The following is an 18,975-nucleotide window of genomic DNA, read 5'->3' as shown; positions in this document are numbered from 1 at the left end:
TTCGGTTGGCTAGATTTTGAGAAATCTCACAAATAAAATATTTAAAAAAAGGTTTTTTTGGAATAACTTCTAAACGGCTCCACTGATCAATTCTAAAAACTAATTTGCTCTTAAACTTGAAAAACCACGTCGATTGCCACCAATTCCATCGAAATTGGTTGATTTGTTCGGGAGTTATCAAAAACGAAAAATTTCGAAAAAAGTGTTTTTTTTTTTACATAACTTTATTTCTTTTCGCATCGTTTTTGATAAAATGAAATAATTATTAAAGCTTAAAAAACTTCGTCGATCGCTGCCAATAACATGAAAATCGGTTGATTGGTTCGTGAGTTATCGTTGTCGAAAAAATTCAGAAAAAGTGAATTTTTTTAATTTCTCTAAATTTTTTGGTCTGATCAGTTTGTGTTCAAAAGTTAATCATAGGATTCAAAAAACTGCGTGGAATGCTGCTAAGTGCGTGAAAATCGGTTCATCCATTCAGACGTTATTGCGGTTTGAAAATTCAAAAAATACTGTTTTATATATAACTTCCAATAGACTTTTGAGCTTGAAGAGCTCAAAAGCTTAGTACAGCTAATTTTTGAGCTCGGAGAGCTCGAAATAACAAATAAATAAAAAATTTAACTTGACTCAAGACTAAGAATTTTGAACCAAGAATACCATTTCTTGAGTCAAGAGGAAAAATTCTTGAGTCGAGAAAATTTTCTTGGTTTAAGAATATTTCTTCTTGCTTCAAGAAATTTATTATTTTTTTTGCTCGGCGGGGAGAAAGCGTCAAATTTCGGCCCGCTGCGGTAAGCGAAGTTGCAACTTTTTTTTATTCAGGGTGCAGCTTTCTGCCTTCGTCGAGCAAAAAAATAGTATACGTAAAAAATGAAACACGACTGATTACTGTGCTATACAAGAACGAACGATAAGTATATAAAAAAAGTTCTTAGCACATTACTAGATCATGTGATAATAAGAATGAGTCGTTTTTACATATAACTGAGTATTGTTCAGCACAGTAACCATTCCTATGTTGCACATTACGATGAAAACACGATTCTCATTGCACTGAAACACGTGATTCTCATGTTCACAGTTGCTGTTAGCTTTTAGGACAATACAGATTCTCGTGAGCAGAAGAACCCTTACTATATAAAATAAGTATGAGTATTGCGCAAGCGTACGAACCAATCACCTGACAAACGTTTATCATTCTCGTGCAGCACAGTAACCATTCCTGTGCTAAATGAGAACTGTTGCTGTGGATCACATTGTAATAATAGTAAAAAAAAAAAACGAAACTTATTGCATTTGTAAATATTTATAATATTAACTCATATTTTTATAATTATATTTATTATAGTTTACAAATAGAAATCACAATATAATAAAATTAATTTATTATTATAAATAATTTTTACTATTTTTTCCGAAGATCGGTGTCTCGGATAGCTCAAGGGTAGAGCAGTTGGCGCGACACCAAAAGATCCAGGTTCGATTCCTGGTCTGAGCATTTTCCGAGTTATTTTTTTGGTGACCGAAAATAGTTTCACTGAGTAAAAAAATTAACTTCTTTGCTTAATCTTAATTAAAAATAAAAAAATTTTTAATTATTAGATATATTCACTCGAAGACGGTATTGAGTGTTCATACCGACAATAAAAGTGGTGAAAATAAATTTAATAAATAAAAATTTAATGTAAAATTTAAAAATTAGTCTAACATCAATTTGGATCGGGGATAATGGCTTTGAAATATAGAACTCTTAATTATAAATAATAATCATTCTTTAATTTTTTAAAAATATATTAAGATTTAATACGGTTGTATGTTTCTGAACTATCATCAGTGATTTAAAAAAAAAAAAAAATAAAATAAAATAAAATTTATTTCGAATTCTGCATATGATGGATTAATTAAATAGACCAGATAAAAAGTGTATAAACTGACGTCAATTTTTAAACTGACATTTAAAAAATAGAAATTTCACAGTTGTATTATTTACATTTTTAGCAATCGAAAATAACTTTTCAATTTTTGTAGAAAAAAAAACTTAAATATTTATCAACGTTCTTAAATTTTATATATATATATTCTTATGGAATTAATCATTTAAAATTTTAGTACATCTTTATAAATTGTACGAAAAATTACAATGAAAACATCGTAATTTTTAGTATAGGACATTGCAGTGCCGGACCAGAACTCAAAAATCGTAATTTATACGATGCAACATCGTAAATTTCTATCACTCAAATTAAAAAGTAGTTTAGGTCACCGAAAAAATAATTCTGTATCATCCAAGAATCGAACCCGGTGTCCTCTTCGCCTCAAGTCCAAGGTTTATCTCCTCACGCTATCGGAGGGAATATCTAAAGTTTCTGTTCAGTCACATAATAAGACCCTCGATACAGTAGTTAGTCATCTTTTGGTGGTGGCATCGCAAACTACTAGACTCTGTCTCTCTTTTATTAAAACATACTAGAAATTGAATTTGCGCGCGCAAACGCGCGCCTGACTATAGCATTTGCATATATTTTCATGCTTATGATATATTCGACCAATCACGTTACGAATAGTTTGATGCCACATACATTTCATCTCAATTTTATATTAGGATAGTATGCGTCCTTATTCACTTGCTCTTACGGAAAAAAAATTTACTGAATAACATCGTAATTTTCAATAATTCAAATTGTATTCTGTAGACGGATGCATCGTAAAAATCGAGATTCTGAAAGTCTAGTCCTGGTTTACGATGTTACTATAGTAATTTTTCATGGGATTTTTTTTCCGTGTACAGTTTTCACAATAGTACAATACAATAAGTTAAATTAATAGAAAGAATATAAATAAATAAACAAAAAATAGTTACATACATATTTAAACTTTTATAAATTTTAATTTTAGAATAAGCGGCAATTCATTTAGTTGGCTGTAGCTACTTAGTCGTGTGATCCACAGCAACAGTTCTCATTTAGCACAGGAATGGTTACTGTGCTGCACGAGAATGAGAAATGTTTGTCAGGTGACTGGTTCGTACACTTGCGCAGTGCTCATACTTATTTTATAGAGTAAGGATTCTTCTGCTCACGAGAATCTGTATTGTCCTAATAGTCCAGTCATTTAAGCTTAAATTAGGTAAGAATCTCGGAATTCGAAATACCCAGCTGTAAGTCTGTAAATACTTGTATATTGACACCCTAAAAGTTGTCTCAAAACCTACATATGGTAGGGTGTACGCAACTATTAAATTTCAAGGTCAAATTTCACAAAAATCGGTTTTTTGCGAAATATTAAAAAGCCATATTAAAGCAAATTTTTTTAAGGGAGTTGGGAAAGAACGGATAGGGGAAAGGGGGGGACCTACTCAGTGGGAATTTTTTCCGTAATTGAAAAAAATAATCAGACAGCCCAGACTGGGAATCGAACCCAGATCTCTCGGTTACGCGCCAAGGGCTCTCCAGTTAAGCTATCCGAGACAAGTACTGACTACTTTATTCAGTCACGTATTGTAGAAGCTGCAGCAGCAATTATTAGAGAAGATATCCGAACATCTATAGTTGAAACTAAATCTTATCCACCTCCTAGTAAAATGTTGGATAATGTTAATCAAGAAATTCCAAAAACTTTATTGCATTTCCTAGAAGAAGTCATCTTCAAAAACAGGAAAGGACAAATTGATCATTTAAAAACAAAATGTACTTCAATAAGCCATGCAATTATGACTGCCATACGGGAACGTTCTTTTTCATCACAGTTACTTTTGAGCTTTTCTGTATTTCTTCAAAGAAGATATGGATCTAAAAGACTATTGGATATTTTATCTAGTTTGGGATTTGCAGCTTCTTATAGTAATACAGTACAGTATGAAGTTTCAGCAGTTTATCACCCACAGCCTCGTATTTTATCATCAGAGTCAGGTGCACTTGTACAATATGTTGGAGACAATGCCGATATAAATGTCTAGACTCTTGATGGTAACAATACTCTTCATGTTATGGGGATTATTAAGATAGTAACTCCAAAAAATGCTGTTCTCTACGATGAGCGGATACAAAAATGTACAACCAAACCAAAAGCGAAAGAGTTGGCAGCCATATCACATGTATATTTACAAGTTTACGATAAACCAGTCGTACCTGGATACAGTAAAGTTCAAGTTGAAAATCTGCATGACGGTCGAGCACTAACAAAAAATACAATCAACGGAACTGATTTTTTGTGGTTATACGGAAAATGGAGGGATATTGCATCGTTGCCAGGGTGGAACGGTTATCTTGAGCAGCTCACTAAAAATAAAATGAATTTTTCAATATCTCAGGTTATGTTTCTTCCTTTTATCGATCATCCTGCCAGTAATGTAGACAAAATTTACAGAACTTTACTTTGCGCTCTCGATATTGCCAATCTACACATCAGATTCTAGCTCAAACTTATGTAAAGTCGTTGTGAAATTAGGAGGATTCCATATGCTCATGTCTTTTCTTCGAAGCATAGGATACATAATGGACGGAAGTGGCCTTAAGGAAGCTCTTGGTAATAAAATATACGCACCGAATTCTGTTGACAAGATTCTGAGCGGTCACGATTACTCAAGAAGCATCAGAGGCCATATATTGGTACGACTTGCATTATCAAAGATCATTTTTGAAGACATGAAGATTGAAGATAGTACGTTGGATGAGTTAATACAGCAAATCACTTCTCGAGATGTATCCTACTCAAACGTAGAAGGATATATGGATAACTCAAACATTTTTCTTTCAACATTTCTGGACAAACTGGATGATTTGAAAGCTCGAGGTCCAACAGCACAATTGTGGGTGCAATATTTCAAAATGGTTACAATAGCACTTGATTTTGTTCGCGTTGAAAGACTTGGGCTTTTCCAAGAACACCTTGATGCAGTGCGTAGAATGCTGCCATATTTTCACGCCAGTGGTCACTTCTTATATGCAAAATCAGCCCATCTGTATCTGCAAGATATGCTCAAGCTGGAAGAAACTATAGGTGAGCAAACTTATGAGAATTTCAGAAATGGATTCTTCACAGTGAAACGAACAGAAAAATATAATTCAGGTACATGGACAGATATGGTCATCGAACAAAGTCTCATGAAATCCATGAAAACCGAAGAAGGAGTATCTTGTGGTCGAAGTACGAAAGAAAGTGTTTTGTGTAAATGGGTATATGCTATGTACGCCACAAATACTATTTGTGAGGAAATGGAGAAGTTCTGTAATATCTCCTTGGAGTCGACCGAGCAACACGTAGATTCCAGAGACTCAAGAATGCAAAAAAGACAATGCTGACGTAAATATACTATTTGATTGGTTTAAACTCCATGATCCTTTTTCAAATACTACGCAGTTAATATCAATAGCTTCTGGAATTATTGGAAATGAGCAAATTAACTACCACAGAGCTTACGAAATTGGATTAGAGTCTATGAAGAAGATCACCGGCTTATCATTTAATGAAATAAAGTTGAAACGCTCCGAAAAAGTAATGCCGCTTTCCAGTGTTAACAAATCTGTGAAAATAAATTATTGTAAAGTTGCAGTGGATCCATTATTACTCTTCCAAAGAATTACTGTCAGCAAACAATTGGAAAGTAATCTTGAAGAATATCTTCAATATGAATTGAGTCCGTATCCAACAGCTCTATTTGATAATGATGGCATGAGAAAAACAACAAAATCGTCATTGTATGACAACATGAGCCCAATTGATTTTGTTCTCAATAAAAATAATGTGACGTTTATTATTGATGGCGGAATTCTTCTTCATCATGTTATATGGAGCAGAGAAGATACTTTTTCTATTATTTTTGATAAATGCATGAATTATTTACAAAGGCATTACAGTTCCAAAATAATTGTTGTATTTGACGGATATTCAGACTACAGTAAGAACGTAAAAGCTATGTAAAAGCTATGCAGAAAAGAACTGCTGCACTTTCAAAAACGTATGAAGTCTGTTTCGATGAAACAATGGTTGTAGCAGTTACTCAAGAAAAATTCTTTTCAAATCGAAATAACAAAGATTTGCTCATTAATATGTTAATTTCAAAATTACAAGCTGCGAATATTACTACTAAACAAGCCAGAGATGATGCGGATGTTCTTATTGTTGAAACTGCAATTGAAGAATCAAAGTCTGAAAAAACTGCAGTTATAATAGGACAAGATATTGATTTACTTGTCATTTTAATTGGGCGTACACTGTCTTACGAACAATAAATTTTCTTTAAAAAAGTTGGGAAAGGAAATGTAAAAACGGAGATATACTCGACTAAAAGTTTTGATAATTATCCTCATTCCAAAACACATATTTTATTTCTGCACGCATTAAGTGACTGTGACACAACTTCTGCGCTTTTTAAAAAGGGAAAAAAATCATTTTTAAAAGTTTTTGAGAAACTGACAAATTTGTATGAACTAGCTGCAGCATTTGAGGAAGAAAATTGTTCGGCCCAGAGATTATTAGAGAGTGGAACTCAAACCTTATTGGCAGTCTATAATGCTCTGAAATCTGTGAAAAGTCTCAATCATCTTCGTTATATGCATTACGTCAAGTCTACAAAACTTAATAAACCTGTGCAGCTTTCAAATATTCCACCAACAAGTGCAGCTGCTCATCAACATTTCAAACGTGTATATTATCAAGTTCAAACTTGGTTAGGGCATAATTTGGAATTCCAGGTATGGGGTTGGGCAATGCGAAACGATTTTCTGGAGCCTATCATGACAATTTTACCACCTGCTCCAGAAGATTTGGTAAATACAATTTTCTGCAACTGCAAGAGTGGTTGTGGTTCGCGATGCGGATGCAGGAAAGCGGGCTTGCAATGCTCTTTAGCTTGTGGCCAATGTAATGGGCAAGCTTGTCTCAATGTTCTACCATATCAGAGCGACATTAACGAAGATGAAACCTTTGACCCCGAAATCAGGGAAGAACTTGAGATAAATGTCGTTGAAGACGATAATGAAGACCAGTTTGAAATTTACCAGCAGCCGGAAGACGACGATGAAGAGGAAGAAGATGATTAAAATTATAAATTGTAGTTTTTGTACCCTTTATTCCATTTTTTTACTTTTAATAAAAATAAATGTATTGAATGATATACTTTAATAAAAAGATTAATTCATAATTTATTTGTTTTTTTTTTTTTTTTTCATTATGTAAGAAGTTATTAATATTAATTAGTATTAATACTGAATAAAAAGTGGATAGGTTAGAAAAAAAAATGATAAAATATAATATAATAGTTAATAAAAATTGACAAATATTTGTAATCATTGATTTATCGATAGTTCATCAACTATATATGGCGCGTTTTCGACCGGAGGCACCGGTTGACCTGAAGTGATGCTGTGACCACGCGCTCTCCGCCCTATATCTCGAAAACGGTTCACCGTATAAAAAATTTTTTTCAACAAAATTTGTGGAAAATTTTGTATTCTACAATATTGATAATGAATACAAATAGCAAAAAACCCATAGGAAATGAGATATTTACAAAAAAAGCGCAAAAAACCGATTTTTGTGACCTTTGACCTTGAAATTTAATAGTTGCGTACACCCTACCATATGTAGGTTTTGAGACAACTTTTAGGGTATTAATATACAAGTATTTACAGACTTACAGCTGGGTATCTCGAATTCCGAGGTGAACTTACTATAATGACTGGACTATAAAAGCTAACAGGGACTGTGAACATCAGAAGCACTCGTGTTTGTAGTGTAATGTACAACATAGGAATGGTTACTGTGCTGAACAATACTCAGTCATATGTAAAAACGACTCATTCTTATTATCACATGATCTAGTAATGTGCTAAGAACTTTTTTTGTATACTTATCGCTCATTCTTGTGTAGCACAGTAACCAGCCGTGTTTCATTTTTTCCGTGTATACACGGAAAGAAAATTGTACGAAAAATTACGATGAAAACATCGTAATTTTTAGTATAGGACATTGTAGTGCCGGACCAGAACTCAAACATCGTAATTTATACGATGCAACATCGTAAATTTCTATCACTCAAATTACAAAGAAGCTAAGGTCACCGAAAAAATAATTCTGTATCACCGAGGAATCGAACCCGATGCCCTCTCCACCACAAGCCCAAGGTTTATCCCCTTACGCTATCGGAGGGAACCTCAAAATTTTCTGTTCAGTCACATAATAAGACCAGTGAAGCCAGATCGTGAGCAGAAAAATCCCCACCCAGCATTACGCACCGTGTTATTTCGCTTGGGGAAAGGAACATTTCTGCTCACGATCTGAATTCACTGAATAAGACCCTCTATAAAGTAGTTGGTCATCTTTCGGTGGTGGTGTCGCAAACTACTGGACTCTGTCTCTCTTTTATTAAAACATATAGTATGTGTCCTTATTCACTTGCTCTTACGGAAAAAAAAATTTACTAAATAACATCGTAATTTTTAATAATTCAAATTGTATTCTGTAGACGGCAGCATCGTAAAAATCAAGATACTACCCTGATAGCCACACTTACTATAAAAATACTTGTAGTATAGAAAGTTTAGTCAAAGTTAACGTTAAGTTCACTCCAAAACTTGTACAGTAAAACTTATATACTGTTATGCTTCCATCTAGTGGATGTTATTTTTATTTATTGAAAACTTTACTTACTGTAGTTCTTTCGCCCGTGAGTATTAAGATACTCGGTTTCAGCGCGGGAAAGGAATCATTTTAAATAAAAGAATTCTATTTAGACGTTATTTAATTAATTTTGATCAAAATTATTTAGTTGGTTTCAATTTATTATTCAAGTTGACAAAATATTAAAAAGCTTCAAAATATGAAATTGAGGTTTACAATGACGTGATCTTAGCAATCTAAGCTCTCGGTGAGAAGTGTCGTTACATAGTTTTTCCGAAGAGCTGCAAACTCCGTTCTTCTCCCACCATAACTTCCATACATACATCCACTCTAAGGAATACATAAGCACACACATTTTCTACTACATATAAATGATCCTTATATACTAACATGTATTTTCTCTATATCTATATATATTTATTTCAGCCTATTGGCCTGAAAGTTAGACTTCACTAATATACACTTTTAGCAATACAGTCATTATGTTTATTTAACTATTTTTATTAATTTAACAGATCCTTTTAAAATCTATTTATAATAAAAATTAACTTATAATTAACTTGAAATTAAATTACAATAAAAATTATAATAAACTATAACATGAAAATATATATATTATATTGTTTATAATATGTTGGATTAATGTTTGAGTTTGACTAATTAATAACTTGAATTAAATATTATTTCTATTATTTTACAATCGGATTTTATAATAAAATTATAAGTCAATTTAATTATTATCATGTATAAAAGAATAGACATTATCGTTTAATTATATAAAACTAGCTGTTACCCGCCCGCTCCGCTGGGCGCTTTATAGAATTGTATTTTTAGATCTAGATTTGAAATTTAATTGGAAGATTGTTTTGACTTGCACAGATTCCAAATTCCATCAAATTGGTCTGTATATTGTGTCCACATGATTATTCTAGCTAAAATTCATTAAAACTTTCAATGTGCAATCACTATAACATTCCCGTGGCTTTCTTCCAAAAATGAATATTAATTGACACGAAGAAAAAAAATTTTAAATGAGCATTGTGAGTTTTAGTTAAAGTAATTGCAGGTTTCATAAGTGAAGTTGAAATCTGCCTAGCTTAAATTGTGACGAATTTCGCTGTTAATTAAAATTTCTTCCGTAACATCAATTATACATAGAAAATTATTTGTACTTGTTTTTTACGAATTTTCTTAAAATGAGTAGCCAAATTTTTTTTCTATATCTCATGTGTTTAGAAAATGCAATGCTTTTAATCTGTTACATTTTCGCGATCCCGTAATAAGAACAATTCATCGGTTATGTGATCAGCAAAAAAAAATGTATGTAAAATTCTTAGTCGACTTTTTTGCCGCTGCCAACGAGACGATTGTTGTAAGAAAATATCACTATTAAGAAAGAAAAATATTTAAATCCGTTGACCTTGGAGGCCATCTCGGTATTTGCCTGTTTCTCTTCAGATTCTATCAAATTTTATATTTGTAGGAACTGTATTTAAAGAATATGAATTTTTTGACAATTATTACTCCCGCACTTCTATGTGGGGGAGGAATTTCGTAAGATCCTATTCGAGATAATTTCTACATTATAAATAAAAGATTTCAACAAAACTTCGAGTCTATAAAAACTATCGATTGGAAATGAGAAATTTTCATTGTTAACGCCCCCACCATCCCTTTTGGGGTTAGAATTCGAGAAAATCCATTCTCAGCTGAACTTGACATCGTACACGAAGATTCCTACCAAATTTAGAATCTGCAGGAGTTACAGTTTGGAAATTAAAATTTTAGATTTTGACACCCACCCCCGCAATCCCTATCGGAAGTAGAATTTTTTGGGATCCGTTTTGAGATGATCTCATGACAAATGAAAGATTCCTACCTAATTTCAAGTTTGTAGAAGTTACAGTTTGGAAATGGAAATTTGAAATTCTAACACCCACCCCCGCAATCCCTGTCGGAAGTAGAATTTATTGAAATCCGTTTTGAGATGATCTCTACATGACAAATAAAAGATTCCTACCAAATTTACGCCTTTTAGAAGCTATGTTTTGGAAATTAAGATTTTTTTTTGTCAACACCCACCCCCGCAATCCTTATTGGGGGTGATTCGTCGTAAAATCCGCTCTTAGATTATTTCTACATCACATAGAAGATTCTTACCAAATTTGGAGTCTATAAGAGCTATAGCTTGGAAATTAAAAATTTTAATTGTTAACATCCACCCCCGCAAACTCCTGTGAGGTATCTTAAAATTCGTTCGTATATTATTTCTACATCTCTTAGAGAAAATTCCTACTTAATTGGAGTCTGTAGGAGCTATAGCTTGAAAATTAAAAATTGTCATTGTTAATACCCACCCCCACAATCCGTATTGGGAGTAGGCTGTCATTAAATCCACTCTTGAATTTCTACATCACATATAGGAGATTCCTGCCAAATTTGGAGTCAATAGGAGCTATAGTTTAAAAATGGGAATTTTCCATTGTCAACGCCCCCGCAACCCCCCTTGTAGGTGGAATTTCGTAAAATCCGTTCTTAGCTGACCTTTACACGGCGAAAGGAATATTCCTACCAAATTTCAAGTCTCTACGCTTTATGGTTTCAGAGATATCGTGATGAGTCAATATATAGGTGGAAATCTCTTATATATATATAGATAATAATTAAATAATGATTCAATAATAAATTAATAGTAAATTAATGGTAAATTAATTAAATAATAATTATTAATTATAAATTAAATACAAGATAATAATTATTAATTATTTTAACTCAATTTTGCTTAACTACAATATTATATAAAGTTAGATTTTAACAGTAAATGTTATTTAACAATATTATTTTTGTTTAGTTACATATGGTTTTTTATTATTCTTTGTTACTTTTAGAACAAGGGTTTATTGAGTTTCACACGTGTCTTTTACGACTTTTCCTCATAGGGTTTTAAATTCCATGTGGCGAGAAATAGTCCTTGAATTACTCAAGTACCTTTTATGGGTTCTGAAAATTCGGTTACAATGTCCTTTTGTACCGAAATATGTTTTTCCCTTATTTTATTTTATTTTCTTTTGTAAATAAAATAGAGTTAACCAAAAGATGTTTATTACAACTGGTAAGAGTAAAAGCATGAAATAAATGATTTGAATATTTACTTCGAATATAAAATTTAACTAATTTTAATCATTTAATATTTACTAATTTGAATATTTCGTTTGAATTCACGCTCTCATAATAGATAGCGCTCTAATAACTAGTCTAGTCAACAAGTTCAAAAACGTGAAAAATAGAGATAAAGGTCCTAAAAATATGAGCGATGGCTCATTCGATTCGGAATCACCTCTAGAAAAATGTTTTTGAAGGATTTTGGTGCAGGTAAAAAATTGCAATTGTTATTAACAAAATAAGATGGAAAAAAAACGATATTTCGTTTTTTGTTAATAACTCGAAAAATATTAATATTTAAGCAATTTTGAAAAAAGCCCGTTAAAGAGGAGAAAATTTCCAAGAAAAAAGTCCGTACTCCCGGAACTCTATCTCCATTATTTATAATTTTAATTTGACGTTGAAAATAGGGCTCCGCGCGGCTGTTACGGCATGGGCTTGCCGACGCTAAAGAGAGCTCACCAATAAAAATAATTTTTTATAACATAAAATGTGATTTTAAAAATTTGAAAAATTCTAGTATCTTCTTAACACTTGAAAGAATCGAGCCGCGAAGAAAAAAAAGTTTAATCACCATTTTTGAAAAAGTTATCTAATTGTTAACTAACAAATTTTTTCCCAATCTCCGTTGGCATAAACAATGGGATAAAAGGTATAAATAATTGGCCTATAAATTTTAAACTTCGTGGAGCCCTTTTGATATATATACTTTATAAGATCCTGCGATAAATTTTCATTAAAGTTTATTAATTTGTTAATTATGATTTTTATAACTATTGAAAAATTAAAAATCTAAAAAGTTGATAAAAATTTTTTCAACTAATATTTAGCTATGCCTGTTTTCACATTAAGCAATGGCAGTAATTAATATAGGTTATGAATTTTTTACGTAATTTGTTTATAAAATTGTTTTAAACAAATAGAGAAATTCAATATTTTTGAAAAATTTTTTTTTGCTATTTGGTTGTCCACAAAAAATTATGATTTTAAAAAAAAAAAAAATTTTTCTTAATTTTAATTTTTAATTGTTTAAAACGATTTTTTCATATTTCGATTGTTTAAACAATTAGTTAAGAAAAAATTTTGCTTTTAAAAATCATAATTTACACTTTTAAATATTTTGGCAAAAAAAAAATTTTTTTTATTAATTATTTAATTGTTTATTAGTTTAACAATTTGTTATAAACAAATATTGACCAACGTTATATTTTTTTTCTGAAGCAGAAAAAAATTATAAAAACAGCCATATATAAAAAAGTTCCAAAAAAAATTTTCTTTTATTTATTATAATTAATTTTAATATCATACGGTACGGTAATTATCGCCACTACTTGATTTGTCAATTAAAAAATTGATATATCTTTTAAACTATCAGAGATACGATAAAGGACATTCAGGTCTTTTTTATAGAGAATGAATTTTTCTTTCAGATGGATCTAAGATCAAGTTCGTATCTATTGTTTATTAGCTATTACATGCATTTGTTTATAAAAATTCTGTATTTTTTTGACTTTTTCGTATCTTTTGTGATCTTTAACTTGTTAAATTATGCAGATACAGCAAAAAACCTTCAAACAATTGGCTGCAATGATTATCGATTTAGCACCTAGTGACAAATATATAGCTATGTGGAAGCCAAAGATTTTAAAAACACCAGATGTAATTTACGAAGCTGATAAAAACGCTAAATTTAAGAATTTGTTACTATTTAGCCATGCTTTCACCGGGTGTGATACAGTAAGTTCCATCTTTAGAAAAGGTAAACACAGCTTACTGGAATGCATCCAGAAAGACCCAATTTTGAAACAGGAAGTAGAAAAGTTTTATAACTCTCAATCGTCAGTCAGCGAGATAAAAGAAGCTGGAGAGCGAGTTATGCTGAAATTATTTGCAGCTAAAGAAGATACGATTAACCAGTGCAGAATCGAACGCTTCTCAACTGGTGTCACAAACTCTACCGCAGTAAATTTGGCAACTTTACCACCAACAGCTTCTGCTACACATCAACATTCTTTAAGAGCTTATTATCAAGTGCAGACATGGCTTGGTAATTTAAAAATCCTGAAGACTGGGGATGGCAGAAAACAGAAACTCTCTTTCTACCGATTAGAACCACAGAACCTTTGGCACCAATAGATTTACTGAAACTGGTACACTGCAGCTGCTCAACTTCAAATTGCAGCAAAAATTGTAGTTGCAAAAAAGCTGGGATGAAGTGTACTAGAGCATGTAAAGAATGTAAAGGGGAGAGCTGTTCAAATGCTACTGACCTGGTTCAACTTTACTGAAAACGCCAACGAAGATGAAGAAGATGATGATGATGATTTTGATTATATTTCGGAAAAAGAGTTAGAAAAGCGAAATACAAAACGATTAGCTTACGAGAAATTCAAACGATCGATCTATGGATTAGATGATACTGATTCAGAAGAAGAAGAAGAAGAAGAAGAAGGAGAAAAGGAAGAAGAAGATCAAATAGAAGAGGATAATGCAGTTGAAGAAACGGTGGAAGTCTCTCGGACTTCTAACGTTGATGAGCCAAGTACTTCACGAATTTCTCCTTTGAAAAAAAAAAGAAAACGTCAAATATAAAATAAAACCGTAAAACTATTTGCAATACTGTAAAGGATAAAAATAAAGATAATAAATGTAATCGAACAAATTTTATTATTATTCAACCACCTTAATTCATTATTATAAAAATCTTATATACTTTAACCGAAAAAAAGTTATTTTTTAAATAGATTAATAAAATAGTATAAAATAAAAACAAGAAATTTGGGATGAAAATTACAATAAATAAGTAGAATCTCGATGAAAAGTCTATTAAACTGTTTAGGAAATCACGGGAACAATTTTAAATAATATACACAAAAAGAATTTTGATTTTTTACATAATAAAATAGAATACATTTATGTTCAACGGAGCTCCAGTCAAATGAACACCAAACACAGTAAGTATATTGTTTAAACAATTAGCAATAAAAGTATGATTAACAATTAATATGTTAGAAAATTAATCCCTTAACAAAATTGTTTTGAAGGTTTTTGCTGTATCTGCATAATTTAACAAGTTAAAGATCACAAAAGATACGAAAAAGTCAAAAAATACAGAATTTTTATAAACAAATGCATGTAATAGCTAATAAACAATAGATACGAACTTGATCTTAGATCCATCTGAAAGAAAAATTCATTCTCTATAAAAAAGACCTGAATGTCCTTTATCGTATCTCTGATAGTTTAAAAGATATATCAATTTTTTAATTGACAAATCAAGTAGTGGCGATAATTACCGTACCGTATGATATTAAAATTAATTATAATAAATAAAAGAAAATTTTTTTTGGAACTTTTTATATATGGTTGTTTTATAATTTTTTCTGCTTCAGAAAAAAATATAACGTTGGTCAATATTTGTTTATAACAAATTGTTAAACTAATAAACAATTAAATAATTAATAAAAAAAATTTTTTTTTTGCCAAAATATTTAAAAGTGTAAATTATGATTTTTAAAAGCAAAATTTTTTCTTAACTAATTGTTTAAACAATCGAAATATGAAAAAATCGTTTTTAAACAATTAAAAATTAAAATTAAGAAAAATTTTTTTTTTTAAAAATCATAATTTTTTGTGGACAACCAAATAGCAAAAAAAATTTTTCAAAAATATTGAATTTCTCTATTTGTTTAAAACAATTTTATAAACAAATTACGTAAAAAATTCATAACCTATATTAATTACTGCCATTGCTTAATGTGAAAACAGGCATAGCTAAATATTAGTTGAAAAAAAAATTTTTATCAACTTTTTTTAGATTTTTAATTTTTCAATAGTTATAAAAAATCATAATTAACAAATTAATAAACTTTAATGAAAATTTATCGCAGGATCTTATAAAGTATATATATCAAAAGGGCTCCACGAAGTTTAAAATTTATAGGCCAATTATTTATACCTTTTATCCCATTGTTTATGCCAACGGAGATTGGGAAAAAAATTTGTTAGTTAACAATTAGATAACTTTTTCAAAAATGGTGATTAAACTTTTTTTCTTCGCGGCTCGATTCTTTCAAGTGTTAAGAAGATACTAGAATTTTTTCAAATTTTTAAAATCACATTTTTATGTTATAAAAAATTATTTTTATTGCTGAGCTCTCTTTAGCGGCGGCGCGCGCATGCCGTAACAGCCGCGCGGAGCCCTATTTTCAACGTCAAATTAAAATTATAAATAATGGAGATAGAGTTCCGGGAGTACGGACTTTTTTCTTGGAAATTTTCTCCTCTTTAACGGGCTTTTTTCAAAATTGCTTAAATATTAATATTTTTCGAGTTATTAACAAAAAACGAAATATCGTTTTTTTTCCATCTTATTTTGTTAATAACAATTGCAATTTTTTACCTGCACCAAAATCCTTCAAAAACATTTTTCTAGAGGTGATTCCGAATCGAATGAGCCATCGCTCATATTTTTAGGACCTTTATCTCTATTTTTCACGTTTTTGAACTTGTTGACTAGACTAAACAGGTAGCGTCACCTGCTGGATGCACTAGGTGCATCACAATACAATTTGTGTTGAAATTGTATACTAACTTAACGTTAATTTACTGCCGCAATTTGAATATAAGTTTTAACCAACTTTTAATCTATAAAAAATTTATTGTTAAGTTGGAATGATTTTTTAATAAAAAATTATTGTAACTTTAACTGTAAAATTTATGGAAACATTAATGTTACTTCAAGTTATATTTATTTGGACCTTCAAGTTGATTAGAAAACTATGATTTAAAAAAGTTTTTTGCAAGTTAATTGTCAATCATTTCTTATAAAAAATTAATGAAAAATAATAGGACGATAAAAAAAAATTTCAATGCTTTGTAAGTAATTTTATAAAGATTTCAGAGTATTTCTATATTCAAGAAAATTAAACATCATATAATTTCAGATATTTGTTTTTATTAATAAATTATTAAAACATTTTTTTACATTTTTAAAGCTAAAAATGAAAATTAATTTAGCTGTCATTTGATAATTTTAAGAATTTTTTTTAACAAGTAAATTATGGTAAAAAATAATTAGAAAAAAAAATTGACATGTTGAAATTTACAAAAATTAAAAATGCAATTTTTTATAAATAATTTTTTGGAACAAATTTATTTGTTAAAAAAAAATTACAAAATAGTCAAAGGACTGCTAACTTCAATGTCATAGCTAAAAACAAAAAACTTTTAAATTAATTTAATTCACTCACTTAATATTCATAACTGCAAATACAATTTTACATTTTATACATTATAGAAATAATGTGTCAGATATAAGTGACTAAAAACACATCCGCGATGTGTCTCGAATAGCTCATCTGGTCGTGAGCTCGGCTCGGAACCAATCGATTCGGGTTCGATTCCCCGGTCTAACTATAAATTAATGATTTTTTTGTCACGTCAGTAGTAAAAAATTTTTACTGTGCTTCGTTTTCTTACCGACAAATTACCTACCGATGTAAAAAAAGAGACAAATTCTGATAATCTGTCATACTAATGAGTATTTTCACTTATACCCTGATAACCAGCGCTTTCTCAGTAAGTGTTGACTTCCAGCAGTTACGGTTAATTTATACATCAAGTTGGCGGTAACTTTTTTTAACTGTAGTTGCGTATCTATAGGAGGATTACTAAACATTTTTATTTTATCTAGTCTGTGGCGCTGACCTTTCTCCATCAACAAAAAGTCAGGATCGAAATTTGTGAGCGAGCTATAGTATGTGCTGATAAAATTTAATAATTTCAAATAAATAAATTGTTATAAGTGAATATAATTAATTAATACGGTGAAATAAATTATGAATTACTGTTATGATAAACAAATTGGATAAAAAAAGTACCGTAGAATTAAATAAAATTTCGTAACCTCAAAAAACCGTTCTGCTTACAGTAAACACAGTCGGTAATCTGGCGCTCCGTTTACAACGGATTTGAACGGAACTTGGCGCCAGATTCTACCGAATCTGTGGATATTATTCGGCTTCGCCTCGGCCAACAATTACATGTGATCTGAGACATTTCTTACTTTACTTCCCTAGGTGTGTAATATACTAATTTTCTTCAAAATGGTGTTCTTAGTTCAAGATTCTTGCTCTTGAGCCAAGCTAAATTTTTTATCAGTGTAGGTATGGAATTAGTAAGAAGTTGCAGGGATGGCCTTTAAGTTCAATCTTTTTCCTAATTTTTTTTAGTAAATTGTTTATAACTTTTACAATTTTTAAAAGCAGGATTTTATTTTTTTTTTTAAATCATCTACATGATTCCGAATCGAATGACACACCTCTGTTCATATTTTTCCTGGACTGCTGAAAAAAGTAGTCAATAGAAGCACTTGTGGACTAGACTATTTTACTTATTTACTAAATAACAACTGTAAATTTAACTTTTTTTATTTCAGACTTTTTGAGTGTGGAGGAACGGAGCAAGCTATGGTACAAGTTCGACAGTTACTTGATACTTATGGTAATGATTTGGAAAAATCCGTTAGAATTGGCGATTTATTTTCTACCGTTACTGAACATTATATAAATCTGGGTGATTTAGAAAAAGCACGCAATTCAATAGAAGAATTGAAACGTTTGAAACCAGAAATTCAATTAAGTTATTTTTATAACTTTAAGGTATTAGAATCTCTCGGTTATCATGAAAACAGTACTCGGGACATGAGCCTAGAAGAGAATAATACAATAGAAGAACTATAATATTAACAGTAGATACTAAACAAATGTTGAAAAAATTGTAATACAGTTTGTAAAAGTAAACGGAATAATTTCAACTTGCAATAATCTAGTTCTTTCTTTTTTTTAGTAGATTTCATAGAAATCTAACTATTGCATTGGTCCTCATGACGGAACTTTTTAAAAAATTTTGCTATTTTTCGACTATACTCGTCGAGCTGAGTCGGAAAATGCATATGGTTCAAAAGTTTATACATATATATATATATATATATATCGGATATAACGCGGCTTGTCACGACGATAGCGTTGCCAATTTACAACGGATCTCTACCAAACTCATCATTCTTATTCTACAGATAAATACCAAAGTCAAGTTCGAAGATGAGCTTAATCGAACAAGTAATTTAGAAATACCAGGATCTCAAAATTTTGAAAACCATAACAATTCATATTTCTTCACTTTCTTACT

The 18,975-nt window shown here is 30.5% G+C and overlaps 1 protein-coding gene across 1 annotated transcript in view; it reads left to right on the top strand.

Annotated features, from left to right (window-relative positions):
* Positions 1-18,608, top strand: part of LOC123268274 (intraflagellar transport protein 140 homolog) — a 63,727-nt gene extending 45,119 nt beyond the window's left edge. The window contains exon 4 of the mRNA XM_044733221.1: positions 18,224-18,608. Coding sequence (XP_044589156.1) covers positions 18,224-18,527 — 304 coding nt within the window. The 3' untranslated portion in view covers positions 18,528-18,608. The remainder of the gene's footprint in view (positions 1-18,223) is intronic.
* The last annotated feature ends 367 nt before the right edge of the window (positions 18,609-18,975 follow it).

The sequence above is a fragment of the Cotesia glomerata genome, linkage group LG7, assembly GCF_020080835.1.
Source record: "Cotesia glomerata isolate CgM1 linkage group LG7, MPM_Cglom_v2.3, whole genome shotgun sequence".
NCBI lineage: Eukaryota > Metazoa > Arthropoda > Insecta > Hymenoptera > Braconidae > Cotesia > Cotesia glomerata.
This window is presented reverse-complemented; position numbering and strand designations above follow the sequence as displayed.